The 18,878-nt window shown below is 50.4% G+C and overlaps 1 protein-coding gene across 12 annotated transcripts in view; it reads left to right on the forward strand.

Moving 5' to 3' along the window:
- Positions 1-18,878, forward strand: part of dip2ca (DIP2 acetate--CoA ligase C (putative) a) — a 65,873-nt gene that overhangs the window by 43,235 nt on the left and 3,760 nt on the right. For 8 of the 12 annotated variants that reach the window (XM_035525982.2, XM_035525984.2, XM_035525990.2 and 5 more), the window contains 22 exons: positions 1,962-2,072; positions 2,947-3,070; positions 3,605-3,714; positions 4,375-4,477; positions 4,666-4,730; positions 4,849-4,942; positions 5,106-5,225; positions 5,905-6,019; positions 8,420-8,559; positions 9,306-9,442; positions 9,559-9,767; positions 10,485-10,599; positions 11,101-11,302; positions 11,616-11,725; positions 13,613-13,693; positions 14,147-14,270; positions 14,608-14,729; positions 15,013-15,124; positions 15,290-15,399; positions 16,292-16,422; positions 16,873-17,041; positions 17,926-18,096. In XM_035525982.2, coding sequence (XP_035381875.1) covers positions 1,962-2,072; positions 2,947-3,070; positions 3,605-3,714; positions 4,375-4,477; positions 4,666-4,730; positions 4,849-4,942; positions 5,106-5,225; positions 5,905-6,019; positions 8,420-8,559; positions 9,306-9,442; positions 9,559-9,767; positions 10,485-10,599; positions 11,101-11,302; positions 11,616-11,725; positions 13,613-13,693; positions 14,147-14,270; positions 14,608-14,729; positions 15,013-15,124; positions 15,290-15,399; positions 16,292-16,422; positions 16,873-17,041; positions 17,926-18,096 — 2,775 coding nt within the window. The remainder of the gene's footprint in view (positions 1-1,961; positions 2,073-2,946; positions 3,071-3,604; positions 3,715-4,374; positions 4,478-4,665; positions 4,731-4,848; positions 4,943-5,105; positions 5,226-5,904; positions 6,020-8,419; positions 8,560-9,305; positions 9,443-9,558; positions 9,768-10,484; positions 10,600-11,100; positions 11,303-11,615; positions 11,726-13,612; positions 13,694-14,146; positions 14,271-14,607; positions 14,730-15,012; positions 15,125-15,289; positions 15,400-16,291; positions 16,423-16,872; positions 17,042-17,925; positions 18,097-18,878) is intronic. The other 4 variants (XM_035525983.2, XM_035525986.2, XM_035525987.2 and 1 more) reach the window with 1 other exon arrangement.

An 18,878-nucleotide genomic window follows, 5' to 3' on the forward strand; every position in this document is an offset into this window, starting at 1 on the left:
AACGATGCTTGAACATACGTTTCTGAACCTCAAATGGAGCGATTGGAAAGCCTTGGCCACTGCTGCTGGCTGGGCCTGTGCTTTTCCTTACTTAATACACCCTCAGCCTTTGATCTGCATTCACGGTGTGTTCCTTGATAGTACAGGGCCTTGAAAAAGTATTCATACCCCTTGAACTTTCCCACATTTTTCATGTTACACCTACAAACTTAAATGTATTTTATTGGGATTTTATGTGATAAACCAACACAATGTAGCAAGTAATTGTGAAGTGAAAAGAAAATTGATACATGGTTTTCAAATGTTTTAATAAATAAAAATCTGGAAAGTGTGGCGTGCATTTGTATTCAGCCCCCCTGACTCAATACTTTGTGGGACCACCTTTCACTGCAATTACAGCTGCAAGTCTTTTGGGGTAGGTCTGTACCAGCTTTGCACATCTACAGGCTTCTTTGCAAAATGGCTCAAGCTCAGTCAGATTGGATGGAGAGTGTCTGTGAACAGCAATTTTCAGGTCTTGCCATTTAGGGATTTAGGTCTGGACTTTGACTGGGCCATTCTAACATATGAATGTGCTTTGATCTAAACCATTCCACTGTAGCTCTGGCTGTATGTTTAGGTTCGTTGTCCTGCTGGAAGGTGAACCTCTGCCCCAGTCTCAAGTCTTTTGCAGCCTCTAACAGGTTTTCCTCCAGGATTGCCCTGCATTTAGCTCCATCCATCTTCCCATCAGTTCTGACCAGCTTCCCTGTCCCTGCTGAAGAAAAGCATCCCCACAGCATGATGCTGCCATCACCATGTTTAAAGGTGGGGATGGTGTGTTCAGTGTTAGTTTTGCGCCACACATAGCGTTTTTGCATTTAGGCCAAAACGTTCAACTTTGGTCTCATCTGACCAGAGCACCTTCTTCCACATGTTTGCTGTGTCCCCTATATGGCTTGTGGCAAACTACAAATGAGACTTCTTATGGCTTGTTTTTAAAAATGGCTTTCTTCTTGCCAGTCTTCCATAAAGGCCAGATTGGAGTACACGGCTAATAGTTGTCCTGTGGGCAGATTGTCCCTCCTGAGCTGTGGATCTCTGCAGCTCCTCCAGAGTGACCATGGGCCTCTTGGCTGCTTCTCTAAGTAGTGATCTTGCCTTGCCTGGGCTGTCAGTTTAGGTGGATGGCCATGTCTTGGTAGGTTTGCAGTTGTGCCATACTCCTTCCTTTTTCGGATGATGGATTGAACAGTGCTCCGTGAGATGTTCATAGTTTGGGATATTTTTTATAGCCTAAAACTGCTTTACATTTCTCCACAACTATATCCCTGACCTGTCTGCTGTTGCTTGGTTTTCATGATGCTGTTTGATCACTAATGTTCTCTAACAAACCTCTGAGGTTTTCACAAAACAGCTGTAGTTATACTGAGAATAAATTACAAACAGGTGGACTCTATTTGCTAATTTGGTGACCTTTGAAGTCACACTGGATGTTATTTAGGGATATCACAGTACAGGGGGCTGAATATAAATGCATGCCACACTTTGCAGAATTTTATTTATTAAAACATTTGAAAACCATGTATCATTTTCTTTTCACTTCACAATTACTTGCTACTTTGTGTTGGTTTATCACATAAAATCCCAATAAAATACATTTAAGTTTGTAGGTGTAACATGAAAAAATTGAAAAGTTCAAGGGGTATGAATACTTTTTCAAGGCCCTGTAGCTTCATGTCAGTGTCACGCTAGTCTCATGGATTTCTCTCGTGTTACATCAGTATTTGTCCCTGTCCGGGATGTAACATTCTCTCTCTCTCTCTCTCTCTCTCTCTCTCTCTCTCTCTCTCTCTCTCTCTCTCTCTCTCTCTCTCTCTCTCTCTCTCTCTCTCTCTCTCTCTCTCTCTCTCTCTCTCTCTCTCTCTCTCTCTCTCTCTCTCTCTCTCTCTCTCTCTCTGTGTTCCTCTCTGCGGGAGCAGGTGGCGCTCGTGTTCCCTAACAACGACCCTGCCGCATTCATGGTGGCCTTCTACGGCTGTCTTCTGGCCGAGGTGGTTCCTGTGCCCATTGAGGTGCCACTCACCAGGAAGGTGAGGAGCTGAACAGACCTGTGCCTGCTGCCCGCAGAGCCCCGCAGCTGTGGCTACGGTGGGCAGAGGTATCAGCCGTATCGGGATTTAGCAGTTGAAAGAGAGTTTCATTTGATCTTGGTGTTTGTTGTTGTTTTTCCTGCCCATGACGACTTCCAGCCAGCACCTCTCAGCTCCCCCACCCCCAGAGTCCCCAGTATCCTTGGCCGAGACGCCTGAATGTTTCAGAGTTATTCAGCTTTTGATGTGAGGCGTTAGGACGGCCTCTCAGAAACTCTCCGCACCGCGTGTTGCAAATGTCACAGGCGCTCTCGTCTGGGTTTAATACAAGCCAAACTTGCCAAACTTGCCTTAGCGGAGTCATGGGGCTCTCCTCTCCTCTCGGAGGGGGAGGGACGTGTCGGTGTGGGGTGAGGGATCTCAGCACTTTGGCAAGACTCCGGCCCTTCATCAGTTCAGGAATTCCAGGAAAAGGATCTCGGCGCTGGCAGAACACTTGCTGGCTTCCTTTACGTGCGGCTCCGCTTGGAATCCAGTAAAGCTGCGTCTGCCGTCCAGCTGAGAGGCAGCTGTAGCGTCTGCACATGTCGCTCAGAAGGAGACATCGGAGGCGAGAGTTAAAATGAGGGAAAATTATTAAGTGTCCCCATGGGCGTGTTTAAAAACACACGCACACACATGCGCACACACACTCACAAAAACATTCATTTACAAGCTGTTGCGGTAGAGTGATCTCTTAGCTTAGCGTCAGTAAGTAGGCTGCGGCCACCCCCGCCCTCTGACCCTGGCGGATAGTGATGGATGTTTGTGTGTGTGCGTGGGGAGGCCGCGCTAAGCATGGCCTCTCCCCTCCACTCTGCCCCGTGCCTTGCAGGACGCAGGCAGCCAGCAGATCGGCTTCCTCCTGGGGAGCTGTGGGGTGACTGTGGCCCTGACCAGCGACGCTTGCCACAAGGGCCTGCCCAAAGGACCTACCGGGGAAATACCCCAGTTCAAAGGTGAGAGCCGTGTGTGCGTGCGTGCGTGTAAGGAGAGAAAAGGGCATGGGAGTGCTTTGGAGTGCGGAGGCCCCAAAGAGTGCATCTGTGTGTCTGCCAGTGTGAGCCTGCCTGTGTGTGCCTGCCTGCGTGTGTGTACCTGCCTGCGTGTGTGTGCCTGCCTGCGTGTGTGTGCCTGTGTGTGTGTGTATTGTGGAGGGGGGTGTAAGCCTGTACTCAGCTTTTTTTCCCTCTCAGTTGCAAGGAGGTTTAAATAGAAAGGGGCTATAAATAGTGTTTGCAAAGGTAATGGCTTTATGATACTGACAATGTGCTGATAAAGGATGGGAAAGAGTGGATGTTCATTTACTCAGAGAGAGAGACGTGGAGAGAGAGGCAGACACAGTAGACTGAACCCAGTAAGGTTATTCACGTCATGTGATTGATCACTGCAGCCCATTCTGGATGGTGGCTAAAGCCGGGAGGATTTAATATTCATTACTGATTCTGACATTTTCATTAAACGTCTCCCTCCTCTGGCGTTGTGTGACATAGGCTGGCCTAAGCTGCTGTGGTTCGTCACTGAGTCCAAACACCTCTCTAAGCCGCCGCGTGATTGGTTTCCCCACATCAAAGACGCCAACAACGATACCGCCTACATCGAGGTAAGCGATCCGGAATGGGACCCTGGTGGAGCTCTCGCTCCTGCTAAGCTACTTTCACTGTGTCGGGGTCAGACCCTCACCCCCCATTGCCTCTGAAAAGGCCGTATTCCCGTGGCGGTCCGCGTTGCCAGCCTCCCGGTTGTTAAGATGTCTCAGTCTGGGAGGTTCCGTGTCTCAAGCACTACATCCGTCGCCGAGCGAGAGTCCCTGATCCCACCCTCCACTAGTGGTCCAGCATGACTGAGGAACAGCGTCCGCGTAATCGTGAGGTGCCGCTCTCAGCGTGCGCGGAGAGGAAACGGACTTTCCTCTTCAAGCACAGGAAGGCAGAACGTCTCAACCGAGCGCATGTGGCCACGCCGTCCCCCGGGTGCGAGATGAATGTCCCAGTCCTCTTAGAGGCACGTGAGACGTGTGGTACATGCAGTACGTGCATCGCTGGGTCAGCCGCGTGTGGAGGGGCCAGTTCTGTTGCCCTGGGTGTACACAGCCGATCAGGGCCCTGCAGGCTTGGGCTGTGGGTTTGTAAACGGGTGCTTGCGCGTGACACCTGGCTGATCTCATATGCGGCGTTGTGTGTGCGTGCGTGTGCGTGCGTGTGCGTGCGTGTGCGTGTGTGTGTGTGTGTGTGTGTGTGTGTGTGTGTGTGTGTGCACGCAGTATAAGACCTGTAAGGACGGCAGTGTACTTGGGGTGACAGTCATGAGGATCGCTCTGCTCACACACTGCCAGGCTCTCACACAGTCCTGTGGATACACTGAAGGTGGGTGCATGCTCCCACAAACACACACACACACACGCATGTACACACAAACACACAAAAACACAGAAAGAGTATATAAACTACTGGTGAATGTCAATATGTATGTAAACTGTTGTAGCTATAAACAATGCGGTTTCCGTTTTATTCTCGCATAAACAGTGAGCCCATTCCCTCTCTCTCCCCTCCAGCCGAGACCATAGTGAATGTATTAGACTTTAAGAAGGATGTGGGTCTGTGGCATGGCATCCTGACGGTAGGTCCCTTCACTGGCAAGACTGCTCACGCCACCCACAAGCCACGCAACCCAGCAGAGAAACGCTGACGCGTGTCTGTCTGTGTTTGTGTGTGTATGTGTGTGTGTGTGTCTCCAGAGTGTAATGAACATGATGCACGTGATCAGCATTCCCTACTCGCTGATGAAGGTCAACCCGCTCTCCTGGATCCAAAAAGTGTGTCAGTACAAAGGTCCGCCCCCACGCGAGCGTGCTGCCCTTCTCAACAACACACTTGGAGCACATAGCTTAGTATAGATTGGTTTCTCAAGACAATAGGCCGCCCTGGTAAGGTATTCTGTTGATGTGTAATGTATCTCATGCGCATGTTTGTGCGTGTGCGCGTACGTGTGCAGCTAAAGTGGCGTGCGTGAAGAGCAGAGACATGCACTGGGCACTGGTGGCCCACAGGGACCAGAGAGACATCAACCTGAGTTCTCTGCGCATGCTGATAGTGGCCGATGGATCCAATCCATGTAAGTTATTATTCCTGTTTCTCTTTCTCTCTTTCTCTAATCTCTCCCTCTCTCCCTCTTTTTCTCTCTCTCTCTTTTCCTGCCTTTGCCCCACTCTGTATCTTACTCAGTCTGTTTGTTTCCCTCCATATCTCTCTGTCCCTCCCCTTCTTACATTTGTGTTTGTTTTTCTATGAATATCTGGGACTTGAAAATGAAGTCTAATGATTGGACAGCTGCTTCACATGGCCATGTGTCAAATGCTTTAATGATCATAACATTATTTGTGTGTGTGTGTGTGTGTGTGTGTGTGTGTGTTTATACACGTGTATGCATGCTGTTGTGTGCATATGTGCTATATATATCTGTTGCTTGAAGCCAGTGTGTGTGCTTAAGAGATGGAGATGCCTGCACACACACATACCCACATACATACGAGCAGTCTCGTATCATAAGTGCTCGGTCAGGCGCTCTAATAGCTGTACGTGTGAGTAGGTGTGAATGTGCTTGGTGTTGAAATGTCGAAGTGTGTGTGACCAAGAACTGCTCAAATATCACTTTTGGCACAATTACGATCAAGCATGCTCCGGAATTAAATTGATATTAATTAGGCAGTAATGAGAAATAATTGCTCCACCCTCTCTTATCTACTCCCTCATGCGCTCTCTCTCTCTCTCTCTCTGTCTCTCTCTCCCTTCAGGGTCTATCTCATCATGTGATGCGTTCCTGAATGTCTTCCAGAGTAAGGGTCTGAGGCCGGAGGTGATTTGTCCGTGTGCCAGCTCCCCCGAGGCACTCACTGTGGCCATCAGGAGGTGGGTGATGTCCTTCCACACTCACACACTCAATACTAGCATCTAATCTAATCCAGCCTCCTCAACCTGCCCCCCCACACACACCCATCCTCTAGTCCAAACCTTTCTTTCCACTCACACACTCAGTACTAGCATCTAATCTAATCCAGCCTCCTCAACCTGCCCCCCCACACACACCCATCCTCTAGTCCAAACCTTTCTTTCCACTCACACACTCAGTACTAGCATCTAATCTAATCCAGCCTCCTCAACCTGCCCCCCCACACACACCCATCCTCTAGTCCAAACCTTTCTTTCCACTCACACACTCAGTACTAGCATCTAATCTAATCCAGCCTCCTCAACCTGCCCCCCCACACACACCCATCCTCTAGTCCAAACCTTTCTTTCCACTCACACACTCAGTACTAGCATCTAATCTAATCCAGCCTCCTCAACCTGCCCCCCCACACACACCCATCCTCTAGTCCAAACCTTTCTTTCCACTCACACACTCAGTACTAGCATCTAATCTAATCCAGCCTCCTCAACCTGCCCCCCCACACACACCCATCCTCTAGTCCAAACCTTTCTTTCCACTCACACACTCAGTACTAGCATCTAATCTAATCCAGCCTCCTCAACCTGCCCCCCCACACACACCCATCCTCTAGTCCAAACCTTTCTTTCCACTCACACACTCAGTACTAGCATCTAATCTAATCCAGCCTCCTCAACCTGCCCCCCCACACACACCCATCCTCTAGTCCAAACCTTTCTTTCCACTCACACACTCAGTACTAGCATCTAATCTAATCCAGCCTCCTCAACCTGCCCCCCCACACACACCCATCCTCTAGTCCAAACCTTTCTTTCCACTCACACACTCAGTACTAGCATCTAATCTAATCCAGCCTCCTCAACCTGCCCCCCCACACACACCCATCCTCTAGTCCAAACCTTTCTTTCCACTCACACACTCAGTACTAGCATCTAATCTAATCCAGCCTCCTCAACCTGCCCCCCCCACACACACCCATCCTCTAGTCCAAACCTTTCTTTCCACTCACACACTCAGTACTAGCATCTAATCTAATCCAGCCTCCTCAACCTGCCCCCCCACACACACCCATCCTCTAGTCCAAACCTTTCTTTCCACTCACACACCACTGCTCTTTACTTCAGCCCAATCATCCATTTTGACACCGTTTTCCTATGATTCATTAGTTTTGTTGACCACACTCATATTGCTCCAGTCAACCAAAACCCATCCATTCCATGAGAGATTGTACTGCACGTGTTGGACTCTCTCGGCTTACTGCAGAGCCTCTTTTTAAATCATCTTTAGAACATGTCCACATGCCTTCCTAAAGAATGAGGAGAGCCTGCAAGCTCTTATAGGCAAACGATCACTGGCCCGGTCTGCATTTAATGGATTTTCCAAAACCTTTTACAAGAAAATAATATTTTCTTAGGCTGGTCCTATAATTACAGTTTGGGAGGGGGCTGCCATATCTGTCGAGTGACCCCTTGGATGGCGGCATCTGGTTTTCCTTCTCTTGGATTAGCTGTCTCTGGTCATTCCTGCCGGCTGGCGCCCACTCGCATGACACACTTAAAGTTTTTAATGTTGGAGGTTTGTTTTGAAGGCCAACACAGAAAGGAGTTAAGTGAAACAAAATGTAATGCAAGCCCTCTCTCCTGACTGCGCGCCGGGCCGAGATGAGAAACGCCTCCATCCAGTGAGCTCGCAGGGAACAGCCATGCCAGATGCAGATGCTGATAAATATATTTATTGCTGTTTTTGTCAGCGGGGCAATGACATCATTTCATATGTAATTCACAGATGTAGAGAACAGGCCCGTATTGACCCCTGAGTGGTCAGGCATGTGCACGCGCACACACACACACACACACACACACACACACACACACACACACACACACACACACACACACACACACATACACACACTCATGCATACACTCATGCATACACAGACACACACGTACACCTACACTCACACACCATTAAGCACAAGTGCCAAGGAAGCATGTCTTTAATGTTTTTCGGGTTAATGTGCACTGGTACGTGCACTTCCGCGTCTCCCAAACTCAGCTCCTTCTCAGACCTCTCCTGTGATGTACAACCACCGCCTTCATTCCACACACCCACACACAAGAAAAAAAACTTCAGTGTTGATATGTCCGGGATTCCAGAGGGTGTATTCTAGAGGTCTTATTCCATAATTTGTGCTCCACAGGGTTTATTCCAAACTGTATACTCCAAAGGGTTTCTGCTCCAGAATGCAGACTCCGGAGGGTTTGTCCCAGAATGTAGACTCCGGAGGTTTTATTCCAGAGGGTATGTTTCAGAGGGCAAGGCCAGCTGATGGTTCTGATGGTTTGTGCTTGGCACAGGCCCACAGATGACAGCAACCAGCCGCCAGGCCGAGGGGTGCTCTCCATGCAGGGCCTGAGCCACGGGGTAATCCGAGTGGACTCAGAGGAACGCCTCTCTGTGCTCACAGTGCAAGACGTGGGCACGGTCATGCCTGGAGGTAAGCGCGCGCACACACACACACACACACACACACACACACACACACATACACACACACATATATACATATATACACACACATATACACACACACACACACACACACACACACACATTCACACTCACACTCACAGACACTCACACATCAGACACACAGTCACAGAAACGTATACACACAGTTACACATTTACACATTTGGAGAAATCTACAAACTTGTCAAGTACAGACCTGGAGAGGCCATATTGTTTGGATCAGTACCACATTTGTGATATTGGGCAGAAACCTTGCTAGGAAGCTAATAGCTTAATAGATCTACCACTGTTTTCTAATGGCCATCTGATGAACAGCGTTGTAATGGAGATCGTGCTGCCACAGTACTGCAGGCTGTTCTCTTCCCTTAAAGCTCCACAGAAGTTGACCGTGTGCAGGCTTTCTGCTGTTGTTGAGCCGCCTTAGAATCACTCACCAAAGCAAATGTCAGTGCACGCTGGGAGGCTCCGGGCAGCACATGATGAATTGCCCTGGTGTCCTGCTCTGAGCTGGCAGCACTCTCAGATTCTGGGCCTAATTAGGAGATGAAGAGGGTGGCCTGGACTAGGTCTAGCCTGCATTCTGTGTTTAGCACTTCACACACACACACACACACACACACACACACACACACACACACACACACACACACACACACATGATGCAAAGGGTGTGTGTGTGTGTGTGTGTGTGTGCACGTATACGCCTCCCCAGCTCTGATGTGTGTGGTGAAGCCGGAGGGAGTCCCTCAGCTGTGCCGGACCGATGAGATCGGAGAGCTGTGTGTGTGTTCTGTTGCCACGGGGACGTCATACTATGGGCTCGCCGGAATGACGAAGAACACATTTGAGGTTCACTCTCTCACACACACACACACACACACACACACACACACACACACACACGTGTTTACAATCCTCGTGTCCAGTCCTGTGCTGCACGTTCATGGGCTGGCTTTTGTGCTCAGGTATTCCCCATGAGCAGCTGTGGGGCTCCGATCAGCGAGTATCCCTTCACTCGCACCGGTCTGCTGGGCTTTGTGGGCCCCGGTGGTCTCGTCTTCATCGCTGGCAAGATGGATGGCCTCATGGTGGTCAGCGGGAGGCGGCATAACGCAGATGACATCGTTGCCACGGCACTGGCTGTTGAGCCAATGAAGTTTGTGTACAGGGGCAGGTGAGAAAGGGCTGCCTTACACACCCACACACAGTTGAACAAGTGTGAGGAGTAAGCTTTGACCTACATATTGTGTAACTGTATCTTTCTAATGCAAAACCTAAACTTGTACTGTAAGCTGTACTCTATTTTTATGGACACACTCACACACACTCACACTCACAACCTCTTCTGGGATTATGGTGCAGTATTTGGATGCATGTGAATCAGGAATGCGGCGTGTTCTTTTCACTAACAGATGACGCCTCGGGGAACCGTAACGCAGGGTCCCGTAGCTCCTTCAGAGAGCTCGGCTCACCCGTCCTCACATGCTGCAGGCATCTCAGCACGGGGGATGGGCTGCTTTTGACTCTCTCTGTCTCTGTCTCTGTGCGATTCTTGAACGCATTGTATTTGAACGCATAGACGAAGGGTATTCATCTCTAGACTTCAAGTCCAGTTTCCCACTCTGGATCTTGTAATGATTAGTAATTAACTGAAGACTGAATACAACTGATTTGCTATACCTGACTCCTGGGAAAAAGGTGAATGGAAAATTATTCGCACCTGGATCTTCAGGACCCTGAGATGTCCTGTGACGTAAATTAATTGTCAGCGGCTAGTAAAACCAGGACTGGATTTTCGAATCGAGGTCTGTGGTTGAACACCTCGCTCACGGGCCCTGCCCTGGTCTTTATATATGTGTTTGTTCCTGACTCCGCCCCCTCCCTGCTGCAGGATAGCCGTGTTCTCCGTGACCGTGCTGCATGATGAGCGCATCGTGGTGGTGGCGGAGCAGAGACCCGACTCCACGGAGGAGGACAGCTTCCAGTGGATGAGCCGAGTACTGCAGGTACCCCTGTCCCTCCACCTGCCCACACCCAAGGCAGTATGCCATCGGAGCAGAAACGCTTGCTGGCTGTTGGTCTCAGGGCTGCTGAACGTGTTGTGCGTTTAGTCGTGGTTCCACACTGATAGGCTGGTAATTAGCACTGTCCTGTTCCACACAAGCCAAAGCGCAGGAGGAGCTTCCCTCTCAGGGCAGAAACCAGCTGCAGAGGCCATGAGGCCAAAACCCTGACCACCGCAGCTCAAGCGCTGATGTTCTTGCTTACACGCCCTGTTTTCCATATTTGAGTCTTTGTTTTGCAGGCCAATACTCTTGTATGTATGCCATTTATTTCTTTATTTGCGCTTTGTAATTTGCGGGCTATGAAGGTCACGACCTGTGGTGGCTGTGCTTTGCTCCGGCCACAGAAATCAGCCCCCCTCCCTGGTGGCTCTCTCTCCATGCCTCCCCTTAGCGTCTGTCCCGGCTCTCTCTACCCCCACATCCCTCCCCACCCACTCCCAGGCCATCGACAGCATCCACAACGTGGGCGTCTTCTGCTTGGCCCTGGTTCCCGCAAACACCCTCCCCAAGACGCCGCTGGGCGGGATCCACCTGTCGGAAACCAAGCAGCTGTTCCTCGAGGGCTCGCTGCACCCCTGCAACGTGCTGATGTGCCCCCATACCTGCGTGACCAACCTGCCCAAACCTAGGCAGAAGCAGCCAGGTGTGCCTCCACAGCACCCCTCCGATCTGCCTGTGTGCATGCGCGTGCGTGTGTGTGTGCGTGTGCAGTGATGTCCGGGAGTGTGTGGGTGGGTGTGTGGGTGGGTTGGCATGTTCGGGTCTGGACAGTCGGCCTGTATTTGTTTATGACTCAGGGGTTTTGGAGAATTTGCATGTGGTTATGTGTCAGAGGGAGAAAAAGAGAGAGAGACAGACATCTGTTTTGCCCTGTGAAGTGTGCATCTCTGTGAGTGTGCACGTGGGCGAGCGCCTTCACCAGGCTGTGATACGCGTCGCTCCATGTTGCTGTGCAGAGATCGGCCCCGCGTCGGTGATGGTGGGCAACCTGGTGTCAGGGAAGAGGATTGCACAGGCCAGCGGGCGGGACCTGGGCCAGATCGAAGACAATGACCAGGCAAGAAAGGTGTGTGTGTGACACCACGGGGCCTCGATTTTCATCCACCCGCCCATTCGGCCATCCATCCACCCACCCACCCACCCACCCACCCATTCAGCCATCCACCCATACGGCAAGCATTCAACAGGACAGGATGCTCAGGGAAAGCACGTTAAACAGCTGTCGGCGTGCTGGACTCCCTGGTGGCGTTCCCACCGGCGCTACCGCCTCACTCAGCTGAGGTGGCCGGCACTGCCCCGCCTCGCTTATCGTCAAGATAAACACGACACCCTCCCGTGATCTATAATTACGCCAATAAGATGGATCTGGTGATGACTGCTGCATTTCCACCGGGCCGCGCTGCAGTCGTTTTTATCTTTCCGCTTTTGGGGGCCTGCAGGCTCGTTTAATCTCTTACTCCATATTTATGCCTGCAATCAGTAACTGTCATAACCGGAGCCTTCACAGAGCACTGTCCCAAAAACAACAGCTCTGAACGCACCATTGGAACTGCACCGAAACTGTCTTGCCAGTATTACTACACACACACACACACACACACACACACACACACACACACTCTCTCTCGCACCATAAGATCTAAGCTATTTTGGATCAACACTTTTGATATTAATGGATTAACCTGTTTTCCTCCCTGAAAGCACATGATTTTCTAAATTACATTTTTGAAGTCTGCTGTCATTTGTGAAGAGCAGCCATCGCAGTAGTCCCTCTTCCCAGGGAGTTGTCCTTCTGCTTGTGTTTGTGTTGGGTTGGTTTCTCTGACTTTGCCCTACTGTCAGTCAGCCGGCTCCCACTCCGACAGAATCCATTACTGTGCCCTCTCAAGCTGAAAGATGGAAGCCATTACTGCATCTGCATGACTGCTGTCTGCACTGCTTCAACCCCGACACACTGGCACACACTGCTGTACACACACACACACACACACACACACACACACACACACACAGACACACACACACACACTGTCATTCAGTCGCTCAGTCACACACTCACTCACTCGCTCATTATCTGTCTCTCTGTCTGCACGTGTGTCTGTTTAATTCTTTGACTCTTTCTGTCTTTCACTTTCTCCCCACTTTCTCTCCCCACCTTGCTTTGCCCCACTTCTCCCCCCCCCATTCTCTCTCGACCCCCCCCCCCCCCCCGCACCAGCACTGTCCATTCCATGCCACTCTCACACACCCAGCCCCTCGGTGCTGCTGACAGAGTCCTGCACTTAATCAGAGCGTGAGGGTGACAGCAGTTATCACCCTCCTCCTCGCGCATGACCCTCTCACTCACCCGCCGCTGCATGCCATCTGGGATGTCTGCACAGCCTGTGTCATCATTCCCTCCCCTGTACATTGACTATATTTAAACTCGTAGCAAAGCCCCCCACCCCCACCCCCACCACCACCACCACCACCACCACCAGCCCCTCCCACCCATTCCGCCATTCCCTTCCTGCCCAAGAAAATCGGGCCCCGTTTGTGTGAGTGCGCATGTGGTGGTTTGGCGGCATTTGAGGAGGGCTCAAACCTCGCCTGGGAATATCAGGCCTGTAAGTGAAGTAACACCCTCGCCACCTCCAGACCTGAGGTAATGCCAGCTCCAACTGCTAATTGATTTAGCAGAGCTTTTTACTATGAGTGCTAACAAAAACAGTTTATGCACAAGCTATATATTTTCCCCTGTCACAAAGGTGCTATGAAGCATTTTTTTAAGTGATCTCTAAATATAAACACTAATCTTTCACTAAACGTTATGGGATGTTTGTGTAATAAAATCTGCTGCCTTTTACTCTTAGATATAATGTTGTCTAAAACATTGGTTTTGTACTCTTGGTCTCTTCCTGTGGGCTTTATGAAGTTTAGTACTATTTGACAGAGGCCCTTTCCTTTCTTGTAGTTCCTGTTCCTGTCTGAGGTCCTACAGTGGCGGGCACAGACCACTCCAGACCATGTACTCTTCACCCTGCTCAGCTCACGGGTAGCTCTTCCTATATACACACACACACACACACACACACACACACACACTCACTCAAAGAGCAAAGCACTTCCATGTCCCCTAGTGCTGAGATTAATGCGCAGGTATACACATGGATAATATTTCCATATCCCCACCGATCACTTTAACACGCGCACACACATACACACACACACACACACACACACACACACACACACACACACACACACACACACAGTATAACAGTTTCTTCTTCCCTAGTGCTCACATTAGCACTCACAAACCTGACAACATGGATTATGTTCTTCTATCCCCAAAGATCACCTTACCACACACACACACACACACACACACACAGATGGTGCCGCCCCTCCTCACTTATCACCTTGAACTCAGTACAAAAAATTAGATCTTATGGTGAGAGTGTGTGTGTGTGTGTGTGTGCGTGTGTGTGTGTGTGCGTATGTGTAGGGGACAGTCCTGAGCTCACTGACGTGCCTGCAGTTGCACAAGCGGGCGGAGAAGATCGCAGCCATGCTGATGGAGCGAGGCCACCTACAGGATGGAGACCATGTAGCGCTGGTCTACCCACCTGGTACAGCACATACACCACCTAACATTAAACCCCTCCTCAAAACACAGAATATTACATTTCATAGCAATCCCCCCCAAACACCCAACATTAACTCTACACCCAGGAACACCTCCATCTAGGAACACCATCACCCATCACACACCTACCGTTTCTCGTTAAACTGCACAACACTGCTGAATAAAATCCTCCCCAGGAAACTACACCCTCTTTTGTGTTTTTGTGATCTCCAGTTCCCATTATAAGCTGAGTGTTTTATAGCGGCACAAGCACTCAAGCACACAGGTCTCGGACGAGTGTCCTCCGAGCGCATCTTCATGTCTGTGCCCTGTTCCTGCAGGCATAGACCTGATCGCAGCCTTCTACGGGTGCCTGTATGCCGGCTGTGTGCCCATTACCGTGCGCCCGCCCCACCCCCAGAACATTGCCACAACCTTGCCCACTGTGAAGATGATCGTGGAGGTGGGTATTGGACTTATCCCAGCCATGCCGCAAAACAACAGTTGTTTATGCGTGCCATTCACCAGAAATCCGACTCTTGTCGCCATATGAGTGTTTGGAGCATAAAGACATGATCTCATTGAGACATAAGAAAAGTTGTTTAAGGGAGTGAAACCTTTTAAGTCTGGGTGTTTTTGTGTGCTTTTCTTCTTATGTGTGTGTGTGTGTGTGTGTGTGTGTGTGTGTCTGTGTCTGTCTGTCTGTCTGTCTGGTTCATGATCCATTATCACGTTCCTGTACACAGGTGAGCCGGTCTTCCTGTGTGATGACCACGCAGGTCATAAGCAAGCTCCTAAAGTCGAAAGAGGCGTCTGCCGCAGTGGACGTCAGGACGTGGCCCCCGGTCTTAGACACGGGTGAGCCGACAGCCAGCTGGGCCTCACGCGTGCACGTTGAATATCATATCCTGTTGAATATCATAATACTGTATCCTGTTCCACGCAATGACACGTCATGCTGAAGTGGAACCTGGCTCACGAAAAATGGTGCAGTAAACTGTTTTTTCTCAAACCACTCCCCAGACGATCTGCCAAAGAAGAAGCCCCCGCAAGTGTACAAGCCCTCGAACCCAGACACGCTAGCCTACCTGGACTTCAGCGTGTCCACCACAGGGATGCTGGCGGGAGTCAAGGTAGCGTTCTGCCAGCAAACGCCCCCACGGCCGCAGAAAGGGCTTTCCAGGGATCTTTTCTTCCTTTATTGGCTCAGTGAGCTTCATCTCCTTACTGTTCAGCTCCACAGCCCCAAAGCTGGCACGCTTCAAAACCTTTCCCTGCACGAGCCTTCCGCGGTGGATAGAGGCTTGGCACTTGGTGCGGAGGGGCTGCGGCCATGTTTTACGGCTGGCGTGCGAGGCTGTTTTGCTGCTTGTTTTGCGGTGGATAGCGGGCCGGTGGAGAATCAGGAGGGCCGTTCTTCTCGGCAGTTCCAGTCCTGCTGGAACGATGCAGCTGTCTCCCATTGTGTACCACAGTCTCGCCACGTACACACCCGCCAGGGAAAACACACGTGTACACATCACACTCTTGTGGGAAGCAGCCAAATAGTGAAAAAATGAGCGTTTGGAACCGTTACTGTTTTGCTCTCTTGTTCAACTCATTAAATGAGCATAAATAGGTTGAGACTAATTAGCAGGGGTGACTACTGATGAGTTTGAAAGTTTGGGTGCAAATTGTTTTTAGCACAACAGGCTAGACACATTATCTTATCATTAGTCTATCAAAACAGAGAAATGACATTTAGAGGTGTGGGGGGCGTCACCACCTCGCCCTGCTGAACAGTACTACACTTGTCACATTAGTGAATCAGGTGTTAATGTGAGACCTCACTCTGGTCTCTGCCTCTCTCTTTCCCTCTCTTGATCTTTCTTCCTCCGCTCCTGTCTTCTCTTTTCTCTTATTCATTATTTTTTATTCCTCTGTTTAAAATCATTTTCATCTTTTGTCTTCCCTCTCCCTCCCTGACTCTCTCTTCGCTTCTCTCCCTTCATCCCACCCATCCCCACGTCTCTCCTCTTATTTCAGATGTCTCACTCTGCCACCAGTGCCTTCTGCCGATCAATCAAGCTCCAGTGCGAGCTGTACCCTTCTCGCGAGGTGGCCATCTGCCTGGACCCCTACTGCGGCCTGGGCTTCGTCCTCTGGTGCCTCTGCAGGTGAGGGGGATGGGGGGGGGGGCTGAGTAAGAGAGTATAGGGTGAGTGAGAGCGTGTGAGAGACCGAGAGCGCATGAGTGAGCGGCGGGAGCCGGAGTGAATGCCAGAGAGTGATTCGCCGTGCGAGTGCGTGTAAGTGTGAGCTGACAGGTTGAGGTGAAAGAGTGAGAGTGTATGACTGAGTGAGAGGGATAAAGAGGGCAGTTTCCTCTGTATGCCTCAGCGCTGCTGTGTGTTGACCCGGGCCAGCCCCAGAGAGAGCGCCCTGACAGATGTGCACCTTCCAGCACGGACCTGGGCTTGCGCGTTCTGCTTCGATGTGAAGCGTGTACTCAGCATGTCTGTCTCGTTTGAGCGGCGCGTGCATTCCCACTGCTGCTCGTGCCGCGTGCAATGCCACAGCCGAGCACCGTACTGACCGGGCGCTTCTTCTCTCGGACGCGTGTGAAGCGTGTACTCAGGGCACCAGTCCATCCTGATCCCTCCATCGGAGCTGGAAGTCAACCCTGCTCTCTGGCTGCATGCTGTCAGTCAGTTCCGCGTCAGAGACACCTTCTGCTCCTACTCCGTCATGGAGCTGTGCACCAAGGGCCTGGGCCTGCAGACCGAGTCGCTCAAGGTACGGGTGGATTATTCTCAGCAGAATAATTTATTGTGTGATTAATGTCTGGTGTGAGGGTGGCCTGGCCGATACATTGCACAAGCATTATCGCGATATAAAAGTCATATTATCTGTAAAACAGTTGAAACATTTTCATTAGTCAGTAGCTCTGCATTGCTTTATAGAGCGCCCAGAATTATGGGTACTCATGGTAAAGTTAAGACTATGAAAATATTAGATGAAAATCTGAAAGAAATCTAAGTTCACAGTGAGTTTAACTTATTAAAAACACATTGTGATGATTTTCTTCATTTTACTGGGTGCCAGTGATTTGGGCCTTAACATGGCTGAGCCATAATTACCCAGCGGCACGTCTTATTAGCCGTGGTCCTGAGCGGCGGTGTGTGGTAGTGGGCTGAGGCTGGGAGCTGTAGACGAGCACGAGTATGCGCGTCGTCATCACGCCAGCTAGCCAGGGGAAGGCGAAAGGGCGCCTGTGCCTCTTGGCACACCTGCCTTGTAAAATAGGCATTACTTACTGTGATTTAGTCTTTCGTGGCCGCCACAGCTCCTAACTGCTACGCAGAGCAGTGGCGTGCAGTTCATTAGCGCTGGGGACAACTGATGAAGAGGAGAACGGGCTGAATTACATCCCTTTCAAACGAAAAATAAAACGCCATATTTCCTTCATCACATACTGTAAGGCCTGTTTTTTTTTTCCTCTCTTCTCGGTTTATGCATTATCAAGTGTATGATTACGATAGAGTGCTGTTTATTTTTATGTCATTTAATGGACATACATTTTAAAAAGGTTAAAAGGTTAGAGAAGCACGACTTGTTTAATCATTCTAGATTAACTCTGCGATCGCTGGGATGCTGTGTTTCTGCGTGTGCGTGTGCAGTCGCGTAGCCTGGACCTGTCCCGCGTGAGGACGTGCGTGGTGGTAGCAGAGGAGAGGCCACGGATAGCGCTCACTCAGTCCTTCTCCAAGCTGTTCAAAGACCTGGGCCTGCACCCGCGCGCTGTCAGCACCTCCTTCGGCTGCCGAGTCAACCTGGCCATATGCCTGCAGGTCAGTGAAGATGGCGGCACACCGCCCCGCGTGCTCGCGAGAGTTCGGCGCGCTCGCAGGTGACAGAAAGCAGGAGAGAGACCACATAGCGATTCTTGGATGGGGGCGCACCACGGACCCGGTCCAGGATTCCCTACCCGCCCACCGCCTGCGCGTGCCTGATGGGGAGACTGGCTCTGCTCCACTCCCTGACATTGCCACAGGCCCAGGTGGCAGGCCATGTGGCTGGATGAGCTCTGGGGAGTGTGGACAGGGGACTTCAGCCCGTGGTGGCTCGTGTGAGCTGTTCACTTTAGGTGTATTTACGCCATCACCCACCACACAGCCACTGAACTTAAACACACATCTGAGGGTTTCAGTGCTGCAGTGAACCGTGACTTTCATGTAAAAAGAATATGGAGGATATATGAGGGTGTTTAAACATTAATCCTCCTTGTCATTCTAGATTGAAGCTCAGAGTCGCATGCCAGACTCCTGGCATGTTGGCAAGGATTTAATGAAAGGTATTCCCTTTACAAGGCTCTTATGAATAAGGCTTTATGTCTGTCATGAGTTTGCCAGTTTCTGACTGCCCTGTTATGTCCAGTTGGGAGTGGAATTTCCTGTTTTGGGCTTTATTCCTTGTCTGGATTTACAGCGTTAAGAGAAACAAGGCCACATAATATCTCCACAATCACCCGTGCAGACGTACGAAGAGCCGTTATGTGTCATATCTTGTCATTTTTGCATGTGGTTTTGACTTCCTTTTCTTTTACACTGATTTGTTTCCCAAACAGTTCATT

The sequence above is a fragment of the Electrophorus electricus genome, chromosome 1, assembly GCF_041902795.1.
Source record: "Electrophorus electricus isolate QZ-2024a chromosome 1, ASM4190279v1, whole genome shotgun sequence".
In the NCBI taxonomy this organism is placed as follows: Eukaryota; Metazoa; Chordata; class Actinopteri; order Gymnotiformes; family Gymnotidae; genus Electrophorus; species Electrophorus electricus.